Source organism: Somniosus microcephalus, chromosome 13 (genome assembly GCF_052327205.1).
Source record: "Somniosus microcephalus isolate GS21.2 chromosome 13, FLI_Smic_1.0, whole genome shotgun sequence".
Classification (NCBI taxonomy): Eukaryota; Metazoa; Chordata; class Chondrichthyes; order Squaliformes; family Somniosidae; genus Somniosus; species Somniosus microcephalus.
Window position 1 is genome coordinate 2,035,090 of NC_140999.1, and position 21,777 is coordinate 2,056,866.

The following is a 21,777-nucleotide window of genomic DNA, read 5'->3' on the forward strand; positions in this document are numbered from 1 at the left end:
TGCTGTACCTGCCCTGGGAGTGTTAGATGGGACAGTGTAGAGGGAGCTTTACTCTGTATCTAACCTGTGCTGTACCTGCCCTGGGAGTGTTTGATGGGCCAGTGTCGAGGGAGCTTTACTCTGTATCTACCCCGTGCTGTCCCTGCCCTGGGAGTGTTTGATGGGACAGTGTAGAGGGAGCTTTACTCTGTACCTAACACGTGCTGTACCTGCCCTGGGAGTGTTTGATGGGACACTGTAGAGGGAGCTTTACTCTGTATCTAACCCGTGCTGTAGCTGCCCTGGGAGTGTTTGATGGGACAGTATAGAGGGAGCGTTACTCTGTATCTAACCCGTGCTGTACCTGCCCTGGGAGTGTTTGATGGGACAGTGTAGAGGGAGCGTTACTCTGTATCTAACCCGTGCTGTGCCTGCCCTGGGAGTGTTAGATGGGACAGTGTAGAGGGAGCTTTACTCTGTATCTAACCCGTGCTGTACCTGCCCTGGGAGTGTTTGATGGGACAGTGTAGAGGGAGCTTTACTCTGTATCGAACCTGTGCTGTACCTGCCCTGGGGGTGTTTGATGGGGCAGTGCAGAGGGAGCTTTACTCTGTATCTAACCCGTGCTGTACCTGCCCTGGGAGTGTTTGATGGGGCAGTGTAGAGGGAGCTTTACTCTGTATCTAACCTGTGCTGTACCTGCCCTGGGAGTGTTAAACGGGACAGTGTTGCGGGAGCTTTACTCTGTATTTAACCCGTGCTGCACCTGCCCTGGGAGTGTTTGATGGGACAGTGTAGAGGGAGCTTTACTCTGTATCTAACCCCGTGCTGTACCTGCCCTGGGTGTGTTTGATGGAACAGTGTAGGGGGAGCTTTACTCTGTATCTAACCCATGCTGTACCTGCCCTGGGAGTGTTTAACGGGACAGTGTTGAGGGAGCTTTACTCTGTATCAAATCCGTGCTGTACCTGCCCTGGGAGTGTTTGATGGGACAGTGTAGAGGGAGCTTTACTCTGTATCTAACCCGTGCTGTACCTGCCCTGGGAGTGTTTGATGGGACAGTGTAGAGGCAGCTTTGCTCTGTATCTAACCCGTGCTGTACCTGCCCTGGGAGTGTTTGATGGGACAGTGTAGAGAGAGCTTTACTCTGTATCTACCCCCGTGCTGTACCTGCCCTGGGAGTGTTTGATGGGACAGTGTTGAGGGAGCTTTACTCTGTATCTAACCCGTGCTGTACCTGCCGTGGGAGTGTTTGATGGGGACAGTGTAGAGGGAGCTTTACTCCGTATCTTACCCGTGCTGTACCTGCCCTGGGAGTGTTCAATGGGGACAGTGTAGAGGGAGCTTGACTCTGTATCTAACCCCGTGCTGTACCTGCCCTGGGAGTGTTAGATGGGACAGTGTAGAGGGAGCTTTACTCTGTATCTAACCCGTGCTGTACCTGCCCTGGGAGTGTTTGATGGGACAGTGTGGAGGGAGCTTTACTCTGTATCTAACCCCGTGCTGTTCCTGCCCTGGGAGTGTTTGATGGGACAGTGTAGAGGGAGCTTTACTCTGTATCTAACCCGTGCTGTACCTGCCCTGGGAGTGTTTGATGGGACACTGTCGAGGGAGCATTACTCTGTATCTAACCCGTGCTGTACCTGCCCTGGGAGTGTTTGATGGGACAGTGTAGAGGGAGCTTTACTCTGTATCTAACCCGTGCTGTTCCTGCCGTGGGAGTGTTTGATGGCACAGTGTAGAGTTAGCTTTACTCTATCTAACCTGTGCTGTACCTGCCCTGGGAGTGTTTGATGGGACAGTGTAGAGGGAGCGTTACTCTGTATCTAACCCGTGCTGTACCTGCCCTGGGAGTGTTTGATGGGACAGTGTAGAGGGAGCTTTACTCTGTATTTAACCTGTGCTGTACCTACCCTGGGAGTGTTTGATGGGCCAGTGTCGAGGGAGCTTTACTCTGTATCTAACCCGTGCTGTACCTGCCCTGGGAGTGTTTGATGGGACACTGTAGAGGGAGCTTTACTCTGTATCTAACCCGTGCTGTAGCTGCCCTGGGAGTGTTTGCTGGGACACTGTAGAGGGAGCTTTACTCTGTATCTAACCCGTGCTGTACCTGCCCTGGGAGTGTTTGATGGGACAGTATAGAGGGAGCGTTACTCTGTATCTAACCCGTGCTGTACCTGCCCTGGGAGTGTTTGATGGGACAGTATAGAGGGAGCGTTACTCTGTATCTAACCCGTGCTGTACCTGCCCTGGGAGTGTTTGATGGGACAGTATAGAGGGAGCGTTACTCTGTATCTAACCCGTGCTGTACCTGCCCTGGGAGTGTTTGATGGGACAGTGTAGAGGGAGCTTTACTCTGTATCTAACCTGTGCTGTACCTGCCCTGGGAGTGTTTGATGGGACAGTGTAGAGGGAGCATTACTCTGTATCTAACCCGTGCTGTACCTGCCCTGGGAGTGTTAGATGGGACAGTGTAGAGGGAGCTTTACTCTGTATCTAACCTGTGCTGTACCTGCCCTGGGAGTGTTTGATGGGCCAGTGTCGAGGGAGCTTTACTCTGTATCTAACCCGTGCTGTCCCTGCCCTGGGAGTGTTTGATGGGACAGTGTAGAGGGAGCTTTACTCTGTATCTAACACGTGCTGTACCTGCCCTGGGAGTGTTTGATGGGACACTGTAGAGGGAGCTTTACTCTGTATCTAACCCGTGCTGTAGCTGCCCTGGGAGTGTTTGCTGGGACACTGTCGAGGGAGCTTTACTCTGTATCTAACCCGTGCTGTACCTGCCCTGGGAGTGTTTGATGGGACAGTGTAGAGGGAGCTTTACTCTGTATCTAACCCGTGCTGTACCTGCCCTGGGAGTGTTAGATGGGACAGTGTAGAGGGAGCTTTACTCTGTATCTAACCCGTGCTGTACCTGCCCTGGGAGTGTTTGATGGGACAGTGTAGAGGGAGCTTTACTCTGTATCTAACCCGTGCTGTACTTGCCCTGGGAGTGTTTGATGGGACAGTGAAGAGGGAGCTTTACTCTGTATCTAACCCGTGCTGTACCTTCCCTGGGAGTGTTTGATGGGCCAGTGTAGAGGGAGCTTAACTCTGTATCTAACCTGTGCTGTACCTGCCGTGGGAGTGTTTGATGGGACAGTGTAGAGGGAGCGTTACTCTGAATCTAACCCGTGCTGTACCTGCCCTGGGAGTGTTTGATGGGACAGTGTAGAGGGAGCTTTACTCTGTATCTAACCCGTGCTGTACCTGCCCTGGGAGTGTTTGATGGGACAGTGTAGAGGGAGCTTTACTCTGTATCTAACCCGTGCTGTGCCTGCCCTGGGAGTGTTTGATGGGACAGTGTACAGGGAACTTTACTCTGTATCTAACCCGTGCTGTACCTGTCCAGGGAGTGTTTGATGGGGCAGTGTAGAGGGAGCTTTACTCTGTATCTAACCCCGTGCTGTACCTGCCCTGGGAGTGTTTGATGGGACAGCGTAGAGGGAGCTTTACTCTGTATCTAACCTGTGCTGTACCCGCCCTGGGAGTGTTTGATGGGACAGTGCAGGGGGAGCTTTACTCTGTATCTAACCCCGTGCTGTACCTGCCCTGGGTGTGTTTGATGGAACAGTGTAGGGGGAGCTTTACTCTGTATCTAACCCGTGCTGTCCCTGCCCTGGGAGTGTTAAACGGGACAGTGTTGCGGGAGCTTTACTCTGTATTTAACCCGTGCTGTACCTGCCCTGGGAGTGTTCAATGGGGACAGTGTAGAGGGAGCTTGACTCTGTATCTAACCCCGTGCTGTACCTGCCCTGGGAGTGTTTGATGGGACAGTGTAGAGGGAGCTTTACTCTGTATCTAAACTGTGCTGTACCTGCCCTGGGAGTGTTTGATGGGACAGTGTAGAGGGAGCGTTACTCTGTATCTAACCCGTGCTGTACCTGCCCTGGGAGTGTTTGATGGGACAGTGTGGAGGGAGCTTTACTCTGTATCTAACCCGTGCTGTACCTGCCCTGGGAGTGTTTGATGGGACAGTGTAGAGGGAGCTTTACTCTGTATCTAACCCGTGCTGTACCTGCCCTGGGAGTGTTTGATGGGACAGTGTAGAGGGAGCTTTACTCTGTATCTAACCCCGTGCTGTACCCGCCCTGGGAGTGTTTGATGGGACAGTGTAGAGGGAGCTTTACTCTGTATCTAACCCCGTGCTGTACCTGCCCTGGGAGTGTTTGATGGGACAGTGTAGAGGGAGCTTTATTCTGTATCTAACCCGTGCTGTACCTGCCCTGGGAGTGTTTGATGGGACAGTGTAACTAACATCGCTCAGATTGATGAGCACAAAGTTTAAGAAATTCACAGGCAAGCCCTGGACTCCGAAGTGCAGGTCACGATCAGGATGGAAATGAAGAGCGCGGGCTCCTGTCACAGGACTGATGTGAATGCATTCCCAATATTCACAGCAGTTCGTGTGTGTGCGTTTACCTTGAGCGGAGGAGGCACCTGGGGCAGGAGCGCCGGTCGCAAGCGCTTCTTGCTCTGAGAGTGTTTGGATCCATCATCCTCATCGACCGTTTTACACTCGTCCTTTTCAGATGCAGAGTTTCCAGTGAACTGAGGATTAAAAGGGAGACTTAAAAGCTTAACACCACGGTAACAGGAACAGACTGCAGACTCTGCAATGGCTCAGTAGAGACTGGGACCTAACGAATAGCGAAGCACAAACAATTCTCTCTCTGCCTTGTGAATACCGCTCTCCCGATACTGTCACTCACAGCTCAACTTCCCCTGCAGGGAGTGCAGACAGGGCCTTTGTTTCATTACTTCATCCAAAAGACGGCACCTGCGTCAATGCAGCGCTCCCTCAGCCCTGCACTGGAGGGTCAGCCTGGATTACAGGATCCAACAGCTGGAGTGGGATTCAAACGCTCAACCATCGGACCCAGAGGCTGGAGTGGTACCAGCCGAGCCAGGCCGACAAAACGACTTGTGATAGAATCGTTCAGAACTCCGCTATACAGCGATTTTAAATCTCAATCACGAAGTGGAGGAGTCTATTCGCAAACAGCGAATAAATTCTGGGCCAGTCAGACATTTGAAGCAGGAAACCTCCCTCTTCAGCAAAAGAGTCAGCTGCACTGGACTGCAAACTGGCAGCGAATTCCCCACACACTGCCCAACAGGTAGGGCAAAGGAGTTCGATTTCATCGAATAACGTCACATGCGTATGATAAATCTTTGGGTAGGGTTCCAACTCTTCAATTAATCTTCAACTCCTGGTGACTCCAGGGCAATCCTGAAGCGTTGGTAACCCTACCTCTGGTTGGGGGGGGGGGTCTTTCTGTCTAATTCACCAGCACCCACCCGTTTGTCACATACCAGAGATCGTTTGGCGTCTGGGAGAAACTGACCAAACTCGGTCAGCAGATCCTCCTGGCCTCGGAACAGATTGGCAACTTTCGCAAAGACTTCATCCTCGGTCATGCCGCAGCAAGGTTTCCCCTTGGTGTCCTTCACAATCAGCTGCTCCTTCTAACAAGAGAGAAGATACAGGATGAGGGACGACAGTTCTGGCACAGGCCGAGGGTGGAGACCCCCGTGGTGAGACATCTCCACCGATACCGGCACATCCACCTCCCGCGGTGAGACATCTCCACCGATACCGGCACATCCACCTCCCGCGGTGAGACATCTCCACCGATACCAGCACATCCACCTCCCGCGGTGAGACATCTCCACCGATACCGGCACATCCACCTCCCGCGGTGAGACATCTCCACCGATACCGGCACATCCACCCCCCGCGGTGAGACATCTCCACCGATACCGACACATCCACCCCCCCCGCGGTGAGACATCTCCACCGATACCGACACATCCACCCCCCCCCGCGGTGAGACATCTCCACCGATACCAGCACATCCACCCACCGTGGTGAGACATCTCCACCGGGGTGAGACATCGCCACCGATACCGGCACATCCACCCCCTGCGGTGAGACACCTCCACTGATACCGGCACATCCACCCCTCGCGGTGAGACATCTCCACCGATACCGGCACATCCACCCCCCGCGGTGAGACATCTCCACCGATACCGACACATCCACCCCTCGCGGTGAGACATCTCCACCGATACTGGCACATCCACCCCCCCGCGGTGAGACATCTCCACCGATACCAGCACATCCACCCACCGTGGTGAGACATCTCCACCGAGGTGAGACATCGCCACCGATACCGGCACATCCACCCCCTGCGGTGAGACACCTCCACTGATACCGGCACATCCACCCCCCGCAGTGAGACATCTCCACCAATACCGGCACATCCACCCCCCTGTGGTGAGACATCTCCACCGATACCAGCACATCCACCTCCCGCGGTGAGACATCTCCACCGATACCGGCACATCCACCTCCCGCGGTGAGACATCTCCACCGATACCGGCACATCCACCCCCCGCGGTGAGACATCTCCACCGATACCGACACATCCACCCCCCACCGCGGTGAGACATCTCCACCGATACCGACACATCCACCCCCCCCGCGGTGAGACATCTCCACCGATACCAGCACATCCACCCACCGTGGTGAGACATCTCCACCGGGGTGAGACATCGCCACCGATACCGGCACATCCACCCCCTGCGGTGAGACACCTCCACTGATACCGGCACATCCACCCCTCGCGGTGAGACATCTCCACCGATACCGGCACATCCACCCCCCGCGGTGAGACATCTCCACCGATACCGACACATCCACCCCTCGCGGTGAGACATCTCCACCGATACTGGCACATCCACCCCCCCGCGGTGAGACATCTCCACCGATACCAGCACATCCACCCACCGTGGTGAGACATCTCCACCGAGGTGAGACATCGCCACCGATACCGGCACATCCACCCCCTGCGGTGAGACACCTCCACTGATACCGGCACATCCACCCCCCGCAGTGAGACATCTCCACCAATACCGGCACATCCACCCCCCGTGGTGAGACATCTCCACCGATACCGGCACATCCACCCCCCGCGGTGAGACACCTCCACCGATACCGGCACATCCACCCCCCGTGGTGAGACATCTCCACCAATACCGGCACATCCACCCCCCGCGGTGAGACATCTCCACCGATACCGGCACATCCACCCCCCGCGGTGAGACATCTCCACCAATACCGGCACATCCACCCCCCGCGGTGAGACATCTCCACCGATACCGGCACATCCACCCCCCGCGGTGAGACATCTCCACCGATACCGGCACATCCACCCCCCGTGGTGAGACATTCCAATTCCTGCATTATGTGAGCTTTCTGGCGTTACGTGGAAAGTACAGAATAGAAACAGGCCATTCGGCCCGACTGCTCCGTGCCGGTGTTTCTGCTCCACACGAGCCTCCGCCCACCCTTCTTCATCTCACCCCATCACCATATCCTTCTATTCCTTTCTCCCTCATGTGTTTATCCAGCTTCCCCTTAAATGTATCTCTGCTATTCGCCTCAACCACTCCCTGTGGTAGCGAGTTCCACATTCTCACCACTCTCTGGGGAAAGAAGTTTCTCCTGAATTCCCTATTGGATTTATTAGTGACGATCTTATATTTCTGGCCCCTAGTTCTGGTCTCCCCCACAAGTGGAAACATCTTCTCTATGTCTACCCTATCGAACCCTTTCATAATTTTAAAGGCCTCTATCAAGTCACCCCTCAGCCTTCCCTTTTCTAGAGGAGAGTGCAAATACCCAATCAGAGCTCACTGGGGTTTTGTTTAGTGGGCTAATGCTCCCTGAAGCTGGGTTCAGTCATCCTGTACTCACTACCTTTAACACTTTAAGCCTCACTGAACCAGGGCCACAAGGTGAAGGCAGAGTCTGAACACACGGCAATTATCACCAGAGATGGTGGTAGTCCCAGTCTGGCTCAGAGCCTCACCTCCGGCCCCTCTCTCTGGGCCACGATCACACCCAGGTTCCAGAGCTTTGAGGACACTGTAGGACATTCAATAAAATCTTAAAATTAAAGAACAAACTTGTCCACAGAAAACTTGGCGCCTTCATTAGAACAAATACAACTGGACATTTTGAACCAGTCACTTAGTGACATTTAGAAGAACTGTAGCAACATTTATTTCAGTGGAAACATTAACCCAGGTTTCAAGTTTTCTATTAACAAGTGTCAGAAATACGAGCCTGCAATTACTTTCCTTTTGGAGAAAATGTGGGAAAATAGGCTTTTTTTAGACTTCCGATCAGGCTTCTTGCAACAGATTCCCTGAACCAAACACGGTAAACATATCGGAGCATTGAACAGAACCCTTTCCAGAAACACACGTCACCAACGGGTGCACAGACTCGCTCGGCCTCCCAGTCGATTCCGAGCACTGTCTGTAGCCACAGACCTATGAGGAGTGGGGGCCAGGGGGAAGGTAAAACAAACAGGGGGCAGGCTCAATTATACCACCGAATATACCATTACAACAGCCGTGACAGCACAATCTCGCTCGCTCGCCCTTTCCCCATCTGTTACTCCTCGTCCCAGCAATGGCTTCTCTTCCCGCTCCATTACCTCTGGTGTCCCCCAAGGATCTATCCTTGGCCCCCTCCAATTTCTCATCTACATGCTGCCCCTTGGCAACATCATCCGAAAACACATGTACGCTGACGACACCCAGCTCTACTTCACCACCACCTCTCTCGACCCCTAAATTGTCAGACTGCTTGCCAGTACTGGATGAGCAGAAATTTCCTCCCATTAAATATTGGGAAGACCCAAGCCAGTGTCTTCAGTCCCGCCACCAAGTCCACCCCTCTTCCCGGCAACTGTCTGAGGTTGAACCGGACTGTTTGCAACCTTGGTGTTGCATTTGACCCCGAGATGAGCTTCCGACCACATAATCCGCACCATAACTAAGACCGCCTATTTCCGCCTCCGTAACATCGCCAGTCTCCGCCCTGCCTCAGCTCATCTGCTGCTAAACCTCTCCGCCTCTCTCTCCTCCTTGAAGACGCTCCTTAAAACCGACCTCATTGACCCAGCTGTTGGTCACCTGCCCCAACATCTCCTTATGTGGCTCGGTGTCAAACTTTCTCTGATAATCGCTCCTGTGAAGCGCCTTGGGATGTTTTACTACGTGTAAGGCACTATATAAATACAAGTAGCTGTTGTTGTTGAATCACAGAGGCCAGAGGCCAGTTTATTTGATTTTTACCTGATAGGTGTGCAGAATCTCCAGAAAGGATTTGTAAACTTCAGGACGCTCCAGGTATCGGTTTTTGATTTTATTCACGTAACTTATTGCGTTGTCGAACTCCACGGGATGCGGATCATTGGATGCCAGGTCGTCATGGTGATCCAGGAGTCGCGGAGTTGGGTCCTCGCGGATTGGCCGGCGTTCTACACGCTCGTCCTTGTGAGCCACCAGGGGACTCTGGGATGGAGCGGGATCGGCGCGGGTAACCGGAGGGACGGCGGCGGCGGCGGCATTAGCGGGAGCGGCAGCTGCGTGTTCGTGGGCTGCTTCAGACAGCACCTGTCGGGAAAGAGAGAGCAGGCACATTGAGCCCGCGGGCATTTACAGACGCAGACCGTGCCCACGGGCATTTACAGACAGACTGTGCCCGCGGGCATTTACAGACACAGATTGAGCCTGGGGAGCATTGTCAGAGACTCCGCTGGGGGTGATTTCAACTCTCCAGCCACAAACAGTGACAGAAGACCGCCACTGAAAAGCCAACTGCAAAATCTTTTTTGTAGCGCGGGGTTCCTCCCCCTGCCCCTGGATCTTTTTGGGGCCTCGTGCACCAGCAACCTTGTCCTAGACAAGGCTGACACTCCAGTGCAGTATTGAGGGAGCGCCGCACTGTCGGAGGGGCAGTACTGAGGGAGTGCCGCACTGTCGGAGGGGCAGTACTGAGGGAGCGCCGCACTGTCGGAGGGGCAGTACTGAGGGAGCGCCGCACTGTCGGGAGGGGCAGTACTGAGGGAGCGCCGCACTGTCGGAGGGTCAGTGCCGAGGGAGCACCGCACTGTCGGAGGGTCAGTACTGAGGGAGCGCCGCACTGTCGGAGGGGCAGTACTGAGGGAGCGCTGCACTGTCAGAGGGGCAGTACTGAGGGAGCGCCGCACTGTCGGAGGTGCCACCTTCCAGATAAGACATTAAACCGAGGCCCCAGCTGCGCTCTCAAGTGGATGCAAAAAAATCCCATGACACTATTTTGAAGAAGAGCAGGGGAGTTCTCCCCGGTGTCCTGGGGCCAATATTTATCCCTCAATCAACATCACTAAAACAGATTATCTGGTCATTATCACATTGCTGTTTGTGGGAGCTTGCTGTGCACATTTTGACTGCCGTGTTTCCTACAATACAACAGTGACTACACTTCAAAAAGTATTTCATTGGCTGTAAAGTGCTTTGGGACATCCAGAGGTGGTGAAAGGCGCTATAGAAATGCAAGTCTTTCTTTTATCTAACCCGAATGGCCCTTCACATCACATCACAGAATCATCACAGAAACCCCACAGTGCAGATAGAGGCCATTTCGGCCCATCGAGCCTACACCGACACATATCCCACCCGATCCCCGTAACCCCTACACCAACACATATCCCACCCTATCCCCGTAACCCCACGTATTTAATCCCCTAACACTAAGGGTCAATTTAACATAGCCAATCAACCTAACCCGCACATCTTTGGACTGTGGGAGGAAACCGGAGCACCCGGAGAAAACCCACGCAAACACGGGGAGAATGTGCAAACTCCACACAGACAGTCACCCGAGGCCGGATTCGAACCCGGGTCCCTGGCGCTGTGAGGCAACAATGCTAACCACTATGCCACCGTGCTCCCCGGTGGCACAGTGGTTAGCATGAGCATCACGAGCATAGATACAGAATATCATCGGGTTATTGAATGAGGAGGAACCTGGGGATGGACAGGCACACAGACAGACAGGCACACAGACAGACAGGCACACAGACAGACAGGCACACAGACAGACAGGCACACAGACAGACAGGCACACAGACAGACAGGCACACAGACAGACAGGCACACAGACAGACAGGCACACAGACAGACAGGCACACAGACAGACAGGCACACAGACAGACAGGCACACAGACAGACAGGCACACAGACAGACAGGCACACAGACAGACAGGCACACAGACAGACAGGCACACAGACAGACAGGCACACAGACAGACAGGCACACAGACAGACAGGCACACAGACAGACAGGCACACAGACAGACAGGCACACAGACAGACAGGCACACAGACAGACAGGCACACAGACAGACAGGCACACAGACAGACAGGCACACACACCTGCTGGGCCTCGCAGGGCCCAGTTTGAAAGGCCATGATCCAATTCACGCACCTGAGTGGCGGCTGGGGTGGGTCCGTGCACACTCACTGCCTTGTTCTTCTGGATCTCTATCCTGTAACCTGGTGGCAGGAAGGCATTGAACCCCAGAATAAGGTCAGGGTGTCCCTGGAAGAGCCGTGAAACCCTGTCGATCACACCAGGCGTGTCGATGCTGTAACCCAGAACAAGAAATATTTAGCAACATGAAACTCTGATAGGTTACAGTAGAACTGGTTTAACACAAACCCCACCCCCACCCCCACCCCCCCGCAACAGTTCAAAACCCCTTGGATAAATCCATCAGTTTTCCAGTCCGATCTTATTGTTCCCGAGCTCAATGCCTGGGGTTCAGCTATTGTCTGTTCCATCACTCAGAGAGAGATACAGGAGCGTGAAATGAAGCTCTGGTGCCGAGCAGCTTGGATGATAATGAACAGCATCTCCCCGTCGAATATAGGAACAGGAGGAGGCCATTCAGCACCTCGAGCCTATTCCGCAACTCAATCAGATCATGGCAGATCCGTACCTCAATTCCATCGACCTGCTTTTACTCTGTATCCCTCGAGACACCTACCCAACTAAAATCTATCGATCTTGTACTGAAATTTCCAATTAACCCCCAGCATCCACAGGAGAGTTTTCCGGATTTCCACTACCCTTTGTTTGAAGAATTGCTTCCCGATTTCACTCCCGAATGGCCCGGCGCTAATTTTAAGATCGTGTCCCCTTGTTCTGGATTTTCCGTGGAACCTCATTCATCCCATTTGTGTTATAACGTGTTACCGTCAAAGAACTTAATAGACACAACAGAGGTAACAGTGCTACTCAGCATTTTGCTCAAATCTCCTGAATTCCCAACACATTGTATGGTGGGGGGGGGGGGGGGCTGGGGGGTGAACGATGAAATGGTCATTTTGCCCCACCCCCCCATGCATGCAGTGGAGTTGGGGGGGGGGGGGGGGGCAGGAAGAGGGGAGCTACCCCACTGTCCCTTGGAAATAATAGACATAAAGGAACAGATGCCAAACCATGGATGCAGAAAGTGTGAGCAGTGACTGAAAGGTTGGTTGAAAAGCTGGGGAAAGTAAGGCAGAGGTATTTAGGAAGGATGAATGGGGCTGGGGCAGCTGAAGGTACTGCACCAGTGGTCATTGCCAACATTCTCACCACATGCCAGTCCGTGAGGGCTGCTGGGTGATGGCAGGAGTTTTAAGTCGTGGGTGGGGGTGGGGGAAGCAGGAGTGTGCGAGAGAGAGAGACTTAGTCACGTACTTACCCTCAGCCACACGAAGCAGGTAATGGACGGAGGAGATACGCTGGATGGGAAGGGGGTTTGGTGGGCTCGAACGGAAAGGGGAAAGAACAGCAGGCCGACGAGCGGTAGTGCCGACACATTTTGCAGCTTCTCCCCGTGTGGGAGGTGCCACATTTTCAGACCATGCTCGGTTTGAGGTGGTGGTGCCCACAGGCTGCCAGCATACCTTTGCGATTTAAATTCCTTCATGATGTCGAGGAACTCATTGTAAACGGCCGGGTTGTTCCCAAACTGCATCTTAACCTGGTCCAGGTACGACAAGGCATCTTCCACCTGAAAAGCACACTAATAACGTATGAGGTTGTATTAACAGGACTATTCAGTACAAAACAAAGCACATTTTATCTTTGTACAAAACCCTGCTTAGACCACATTTAGAATACTGCACCCCTCCCATGGTGGCTGATATTGAGGCTTAAAACATCTTAGTTACCCACATCACTGGACTGAGCTGCACCTGTATACTGCAGAGATACTTCAGCATTATTGGACAGAGATACATAAAATAGTTCAAAGGACCAGACTGTGCTCCTATTGACAGGTTATTTCAATTTGGGAAGGCCAGGGGTCATGAGTCTAAGTTACGCGAGAGCAGGGTGAGGTTAAGTGTTAAATGATTCTTCTCCCCCAGAGGATTGGGGGCCTATGGAACACGTTGCTGGCTCGTGCAGTGACTGCAGACTCTGCACAGCTGCAAGAGAGAGCTGGGCCTGTTCCTGAGGCGGAGATCACGCCTTATAAAAGGTACATAAAATAATGATAAAAAAGAAACGGTATTAAAAAAATGCAGTGATATTAGTACGGCCGACGTGATCTCCTGAGCAAGTTTCAATCAGCCAAGGGGGCCAGAGTGGAATTGTCCAGATTTTCGCCTCGAATTATCCTGGGGTTTTTAATCTGGTTGTTTTGCCTCTCTCAGGACCCCAGGAGATTCCACGGTTGCTCGAGGGGTGTCTAATCACAATGCTTCAGGATCACGACCGTGCGGGGCAGGATTGATGGACCAGATGGTCTTTTCCTGCCAGTTACATTTGTACGAATGTTGCAGCATGCCAGAAACTCTATCTCCGTTAAACAACCCCAATACACCACACACACGGAGCGTCTCAGCCCCAGCATTTCACCTAAATATACTCTGAAATCCTCTGATGCGAGGCTTCCAAAGCCTTCTGGGACCGTACAGGAAGTATCACCTCCACTTCAGGGAGCTTCTGGCAAGGGAATTGAAATCAAGCACAAACCCTTTTACAGTCCTTTTATAACATGATGGTTGTGAATCCCCTTTCAGCAGGTAACACACTTACTTCCCTAAATTAGCATCACCGTGTACAGTGGCCCTCATGTCCCTAGTGTCAGCACTGGCACAGGTTTCACTGCAGCACCCCTCACCCTTCCTCACGGGGCATGACCTCTCCAGGGAAACATTCACAACAATTTGCAGGAACATTACTAACACTGACGAGCTGACGGATCAGTGAGTATATCCACAGTGCAGAAAGACCATTCTAGCGTGGCCTCTCCGTCAGCACACCTGCCCTGACTGTGTGTGATTCGAGTCTCGATCAGCGCACCTGCCCTGGCTGTGTGTGATTCGAGTCTCGATCAGCGCACCTGCCCTGGCTGTGTGTGATTCGAGTCTCGATCAGCGCACCTGCCCTGGCTGTGTGTGATTCGAGTCTCGATCAGCGCACCTGCCCTGGCTGTGTGTGATTCGAGTCTCGATCAGCGCACCTGCCCTGACTGTGTGTGATTCGAGTCTCGATCAGCGCACCTGCCCTGACTGTGTGTGATTCGAGTCTCGATCAGCGCACCTGCCCTGACTGTGTGTGATTCGAGTCTCGATCAGTGCACCTGCCCTGACTGTGTGTGATTCGAGTCTCGATCAGCGCACCTGCCCTGACTGTGTGTGATTCGAGTCTCGATCAGCGCACCTGCCCTGACTCTGTGAGATTCGAGTCTCGATCAGTGCACCTGCCCTGACTGTGTGTGATTCGAGTCTCGATCAGCGCACCTGCCCTGACTCTGTGAGATTCGAGTCTCGATTCTTCCTCAGAGCAATCCTAGCTGGTGCGCAGGCGAGAGGAGGCAGCGGCAGGGGGTGCAAACAAAAACCTAAAAACCTAGGAGTTTGGAATAGTGAGGAGAACGCCACACAACATCTCCCTGCGCAACACTGAGGTCAGAAATTATGAAGTTCAATCTCAGTCAGAATTGAAGGAATTTCGGGCTGCAACTCCCTCGGAGCGAACTCCTGCAGAACGACGCTTCCTGAATGCACATCTTACAGCCTCTAGCAACAAGCTGACAGCACACGCTCCTTAGAGGCTGCAGGTCCATCCTAACCTCAGCCTCTTACCCTGGGGGAGCACGGGTCAGTCGTGTATTGGCCAAATAAAATTTACATTTAACTGCGAGGAAGATCGCTAATCCTGGAAACTCAGGGCCCTGGGCAGATATTCCGAGCTCCCTTGCGTATTTTAACGGGGAGTAACGCGAGCTCGGTCATCTGCCGGAGACCTTTCCAGAACAGTAACTGCAGCTCTTGCTAAATGCGGACACTGCGAGAGCGCCTGGGAGATGCATGGCTGGGGAGCGGACACTGCGAGAGCGCCTGTCGGATGCACGGCTGGGGAGTGGACACTGCGAGAGTGCCTGGGAGATGCATGGTTGGGGAGCAGACACTGCAAGAGCGCCTGTCGGATGCACAGCTGGGGAGCGGACACTGCGAGAGCGCCTGGGAGATGCATGGTTGGGGAGCGGACACTGCGAGAGCACCTGTCGGATGCACGGCTGGGAAGTGGACACTGCGAGAGTGCCTGGGAGATGCATGGTTGGGGAGCAGACACTGCAAGAGCGCCTGTCGGATGCACAGCTGGGGAGCGGACACTGCGAGAGCTCCTGGGAGATGCATGGTTGGGGAGCGGACACTGCGAGAGCGCCTGGGAGATGCACGGTTGGGGAGCAGACACTGCAAGAGCGCCTGGGAGATGCACGGTTGGGGAGCGGACACTGCGAGAGCGCCTGGGAGATGCACGGTTGGGGAGTGGACACTGCGAGAGTGCCTGGGAGATGCACGGTTGGGGAGTGGACACTGCGAGAGCGCCTGGGAGATGCACGGTTGGGGAGTGGACACTGCGAGTGTGCCTGGGAGATGCACGGCTGGGGAGCGGACACTGCGAGAGTGCCTGGGAGATGCATGGTTGGGGAGCGGACACTGCGAGGGCGCCTGGGAGTTGCACGGTTGGGGAGAGGACACTGCGAGTGTGCCTGGGAGATGCACGGTTGGGGAGAGGACACTGCGAGAGCGCCTGTCGGATGCACGGTTGGGGAGCGGACACTGCGAGAGCGCCTGGGAGATGCACGGTTGGGGAGAGGACACTGCGAGAGTGCCTGGGAGATGCACGGTTGGGGAGAGGACACTGCGAGAGCACCTGGGAGATGCACGGTTGGGGAGCGGACACTGCGAGAGTGCCTGGGAGATGCACGGTTGGGGAGCGGACACTGCGAGAGCGCCTGGGAGATGCACGGTTGGGGAGCGGACACTGCGAGAGCGCCTGGGAGATGCACGGTTGGGGAGCGGACACTGCGAGAGTGCCTGGGAGATGCACGGTTGGGGAGAGGACACTGCGAGAGCGCCTGTCGGATGCACGGCCGGAAGTCCAGTGGATTCCTTTGATCCGCCAGTCAGTCTTACCTTGAGCCTCTGGAACTGCTGTTGCTGCGCCTGTTTCTGTACGGCGAAGGTCTGAGCCTGGATCTGATGGTTCATCTGCTGAAGATGGGCCTGAATCTTGGCCATGGTCTCTCCTCCACGCCGGTGTATCTGGGACGGTGGAGGTTCCCAGTCTGTGCCTTGGGTCACCCCAGGCATCTGGCAGAAAAAGGACAGAAAACGAGGCTTTGATTCAGAGAGGGGACTGAGAGGCAGGAAAGAAGAGAGAAGCGTGGGAGAGAGTGGGGGAAGGGGTGGAGAGGAAGGCAGATACTTTTCTGGGATTGTGACCCAGGGTCTGCAGGAAGCATTCCCCTTTTCCACCAGAGCGGAGGACCTGTGTTAACCAGCTGCAATCCTCCTTCCTGCCAGTGCAGTCTCTCAAACTGTTGCCTAAATGCACCGCAACAGCCCCAGGCTGCCCTGACTCAGCACAGGTTCAGCAATCAAACCTGAATTTCACACTCTGTGCAGCCTAAGCACAGCTCGGCAATTCCAGTAACACACGAGCAGAGAGTGGGAGACCTCATATAAACCACAACCGACAAAGTCAGAAAAAAACCCAGGCGAGCATCAGGCAGGGGTGAAGCAAACCATCTCCTGTAAACTGCTGCAAACCTCACAATGTTAGGAACAGGAGGAGGCCATTCAGCCCCTCGAGCCTGTTACACATGAACAGGAGGAGGCCATTCAGCCCCTCGAGCCTGTTACACAGGAACAGCAGGAGGCCATTCAGCCCCTCGGGCCCATTACACAGGAACAGGAGGAGGCCATTCAGCCCCTCGGGCCCATTACACAGGAACAGGAGGAGGCCATTCAGCCCCTCGAGCCTGTTACACATGAACAGGAGGAGGCCATTCAGCCCCTCGAGCCTGTTACACAGGAACAGGAGGAGGCCATTCAGCCCCTCGAGCCTGTTACACAGGAACAGCAGGAGGCCATTCAGCCCCTCGGGCCCATTACACAGGAACAGGAGGAGGCCATTCAGCCCCTCGAGCCTGTTACACAGGAACAGGAGGAGGCCATTCAGCCCCTCGAGCCTGTTACACAGGAACAGGAGGAGGCCATTCAGCCCCTCGAGCCTGTTACACAGGAACAGGAGGAGGCCGTTCAGCCCCTCGGGCCCATTACACAGGAACAGGAGGAGGCCATTCAGCCCCTCGAGCCTGTTACACAGGAACAGGAGGAGGCCATTCAGCCCCTCGGGCCCATTACACAGGAACAGGAGGAGGCCATTCAGCCCCTCGAGCCTGTTACATTAGGAACAGGAGGAGGCCATTCAGCCCCTCGAGTCTGTTACACAGGAACAGGAGGAGGCCATTCAGCCCCTCGAGTCTGTTACATTGGGAACAGGAGGAGGCCATTCAGCCCCTCGAGCCTGTTACACAGGAACAGGAGGAGGCCGTTCAGCCCCCTCGAGCCTGTTACACAGGAACAGGAGGAGGCCATTCAGCCCCTCGAGCCAGTTACACAGGAACAGGAGGAGGCCGTTCAGCCCCTCGAGCCAGTTACACAGGAACAGGAGGAGGCCGTTCAGCCCCGTGAGCCTGTTACACAGGAACAGGAGGAGGCCATTCAGCCCCGTGAGCCTGTTACATAGGAACAGGAGGAGGCCGTTCAGCCCCGTGAGCCTGTTACACAGGAACAGGAGGAGGCCATTCAGCCCCTCGAGCCTGTTACATTGGGAACAGGAGGAGGCCGTTCAGCCCCGTGAGCCTGTTACACAGGAACAGGAGGAGGCCGTTCAGCCCCGTGAGCCTGTTACACAGGAACAGGAGGAGGCCGTTCAGCCCCGTGCGCCTGTTACACAGGAACAGGAGGAGCCCATTCAGCCCCTCGAGCCTGATACACAGGAACAGGAGGAGGCCGTTCAGCCCCGTGAGCCAGTTACACAAGAACAGGAGGAGGCCGTTCAGCCCCGTGAGCCAGTTACACAGGAACAGGAGGAGGCCGTTCAGCCCCTCGAGCCTGTTACACAGGAACAGGAGGAGGCCGTTCAGCCCCTCGAGCCTGTTACACAGGAACAGGAGGAGGCCGTTCAGCCCCGTGAGCCTGTTACAGAGGAACAGGAGGAGGCCGTTCAGCCCCGTGAGCCAGTTACACAGGAACAGGAGGAGGCCGTTCAGCCCCGTGAGCCAGTTACACAGGAACAGGAGGAGGCCGTTCAGCCCCTCGAGCCTGCTCCACCATTCTGTCAGATCATGGCTGATCTGTCCCTCAATATACCCGCCTTTGCTCTATACCCCTTGATACCCTGACCCAATTAAAATCTACCAATCTCAGTCTTGAAAGCTCCATTGATCCCCAGCTTCAACAGCCCGTTGGGGGGAGCAAGTTCCAGATTTCCACCACCCTTTGTATGAAGAAGTGCTTCCTGATTTCACCCCTGAACAGCCTGCCTCTAATCTTAAGGTTATGCCCCCATGTTCTGGATTCCCCCACCAGAGGAAGTAATTCAAAACCAATAACCTGGCTAAAGTCAACCGTAAAACTATTAGTGAAAATTCTCCTTCACAGAAACATAAAGTTCGAACCTCCTGGAATACTGAGTGTCCATCACAGACCAGCCACAGCGGGTGCTGAATGACCAGTTCAACGCTTCACCTGTCCTGCGGCAAAAGCCGCTCGGATCACCCACAGTGAAGCACTGGACAGAAACACGGTCAGCGAGACAGCGACTGTTAGATGTCAGATCTCAATCACCAGCCTTACATCCCACCAGTCTCCTGACACTGGCAAACATTCCCGTGTTAGTGACAGGCCTGTACCCACCAGTACTGTACCCGTGTTATACAGTGACAGACCTGTACCCACCAGTACTGTACCCGTGTTATACAGTGACAGACCTGTACCCACCAGTACTGTACCCCAGTGTTATACAGTGACAGACCTGTACCCACCAGTACTGTACCCCAGTGTTATACAGTGACAGACCTGTACCCACCAGTACTGTACCCGTGTTATACAGTGACAGACCTGTACCCACCAGTACTGTACCCGTGTTATACAGTGACAGACCTGTACCCACCAGTACTGTACCCCAGTGTTATACAGTGACAGACCTGTACCCACCAGTACTGTACCCCAGTGTTATACAGTGACAGACCTGTACCCACCAGTACTGTACCCCAGTGTTATACAGTGACAGACCTGTACCCACCAGTACTGTATCCCAGTGTTATACAGTGACAGACCTGTACCCACCAGTACTGTACCCCAATGTTATAGTGACAGACCTGTACCCACCAGTACTGTACCCCAGTGTTATACAGTGACAGACCTGTACCCACCAGTACTGTACCCCAGTGTTATACAGGGACAGACCTGTACCCACCAGTACTGTACCGCAGTGTTATAGTGACAGACCTGTACCCACCAGTACTGTACCCCAGTGTTATACAGTGACAGACCTGTACCCACCAGTACTGTACCCCAGTGTTATACAGTGACAGACCTGTCCCCACCAGTACTGTACCACAGTGTTATACAGTGACAGACCTGTCCCCACCAGTACTGTACCCCAGTGTTATAGTGACAGACCTGTACCCACCAGTACTGTACCCCAGTGTTATACAGTGACAGACCAGTACCCACCAGTACTGTACCCCAGTGTTATACAGTGACAGACCTGTACCCACCTGTACTGTACCCCAGTGTTATACAGTGACAGACCTGTACCCACCAGTACTGTACCCCAGTGTTATAGTGACAGACCTGTACCCACCAGTACTGTACCCCAGTGTTAGTGACAGACCTGTACCCACCACTACTGTACCCCAGTTATACAGTGACAGACCTGTACCCACCAGTACTGTACCCCAGTGTTATACAGTGACAGACCTGTACCCACCAGTACTGTACCCCAGTGTTATACAGTGACAGACCTGTACCCACCTGTACTGTACCCGTGTTACACAGTGACAGACCTGTACCCACCAGTACTGTACCCGTGTTATACAGTGACAGATCTGTACCCACCAGTACTGTACCCCAGTGTTATACAGTGACAGACCTGTACCCACCAGTACTGTACCCGTGTTATACAGTGACAGACCTGTACCCACCAGTACTGTACCCCAGTGTTAGTGACAGACCTGTGCACACCAGCTCTGTACCCCAGTGTTAGTGACAGACCTGTACCCACCAGTACTGTACCCCAGCGCTATAGTGACAGACCTGTACCCACCAGTACTGTACCCCAGTGTTATACAGTGACAGACCTGAACCCACCAGTACTGTACCCCAGTGTTACAGTGACAGACCTGTACCCACCAGTACTGTACCCCAGTGTTATACAGTGACAGACCTGAACCCACCAGTACTGTACCCCAGTGTTATACAGTGACAGACCTGTACCCACCAGTACTGTACCCCAGTGTTATACAGTGACAGACCTGAACCCACCAGTACTGTACCCCAGTGTTATACAGTGACAGACCTGTAGCCCCAGTACTGTACCCCAGTGTTATACAGTGACAGACCTGTACCCACTAGTACTGTACCCGTGTTATAGTGACAGACCTGTACCCACCAGTACTGTACCCTAGAGACAGACCTGTACCCACCAGTACTGTACCCGTGTTATACAGTGACAGACCTGTACCCACCAGTGCTGTACCCGTGTTATAGTGACAGACCTGTACCCACCAGTACTGTACCCCAGTGTTATACAGTGACAGACCTGTACCCACCAGTACTGTACCCGTGTTATACACTGACAGACCTGTACCCACCAGTACTGTACCCGTGTTATACAGTGACAGACCTGAACCCACCAGTACTGTACCCCAGTGTTATACAGTGACAGACCTGTACCCACCAGTACTGTACCCCAGTGTTATACAGTGACAGACCTGTACCCACCAGTACTGTAACCCAGTTAGTGACAGACCTGTACCCACCAGTACTGTACCCCAGTGTTATACAGTGACAGACCTGTAGCCCCAGTACTGTACCCCAGTGTTATACAGTGACAGACCTGTACCCACCAGTACTGTACCCGTGTTATAGTGACAGACCTGTACCCACCAGTACTGTACCCCAGTTAGTGACTGACCTGTACCCACTAGTACTGTACCCGTGTTATAGTGACAGACCTGTACCCACCAGTACTGTACCCTAGTTAGAGACAGACCTGTACCCACCAGTACTGTACCCGTGTTATACAGTGACAGACCTGTACCCACCAGTACTGTACCCACCAGTGCTGTACCCGTGTTATAGTGACAGACCTGTACCCACCAGTACTGTACCCCAGTGTTATACAGTGACAGACCTGTACCCACCAGTACTGTACCCGTTATACACTGACAGACCTGTACCCACCAGTACTGTACCCGTGTTATACAGTGACAGACCTGAACCCACCAGTACTGTACCCCAGTGTTATACAGTGACAGACCTGTACCCACCAGT

At 53.9% G+C, this 21,777-nt stretch overlaps 1 protein-coding gene across 1 annotated transcript in view; it reads right to left on the reverse strand.

Annotated features, from left to right (window-relative positions):
• Positions 1–21,777, reverse strand: part of LOC147107959 (paired amphipathic helix protein Sin3b-like) — a 97,351-nt gene that overhangs the window by 56,009 nt on the left and 19,565 nt on the right. The window contains exons 2-7 of the mRNA XM_086005976.1: positions 16,345–16,521; positions 12,817–12,923; positions 11,348–11,507; positions 9,172–9,492; positions 5,335–5,487; positions 4,390–4,569 (exon numbers count right to left, since the gene is read on the reverse strand). Of these exons, the coding sequence (XP_085862102.1) occupies positions 4,390–4,569; positions 5,335–5,487; positions 9,172–9,492; positions 11,348–11,507; positions 12,817–12,923; positions 16,345–16,521 (1,098 nt within the window). The remainder of the gene's footprint in view (positions 1–4,389; positions 4,570–5,334; positions 5,488–9,171; positions 9,493–11,347; positions 11,508–12,816; positions 12,924–16,344; positions 16,522–21,777) is intronic.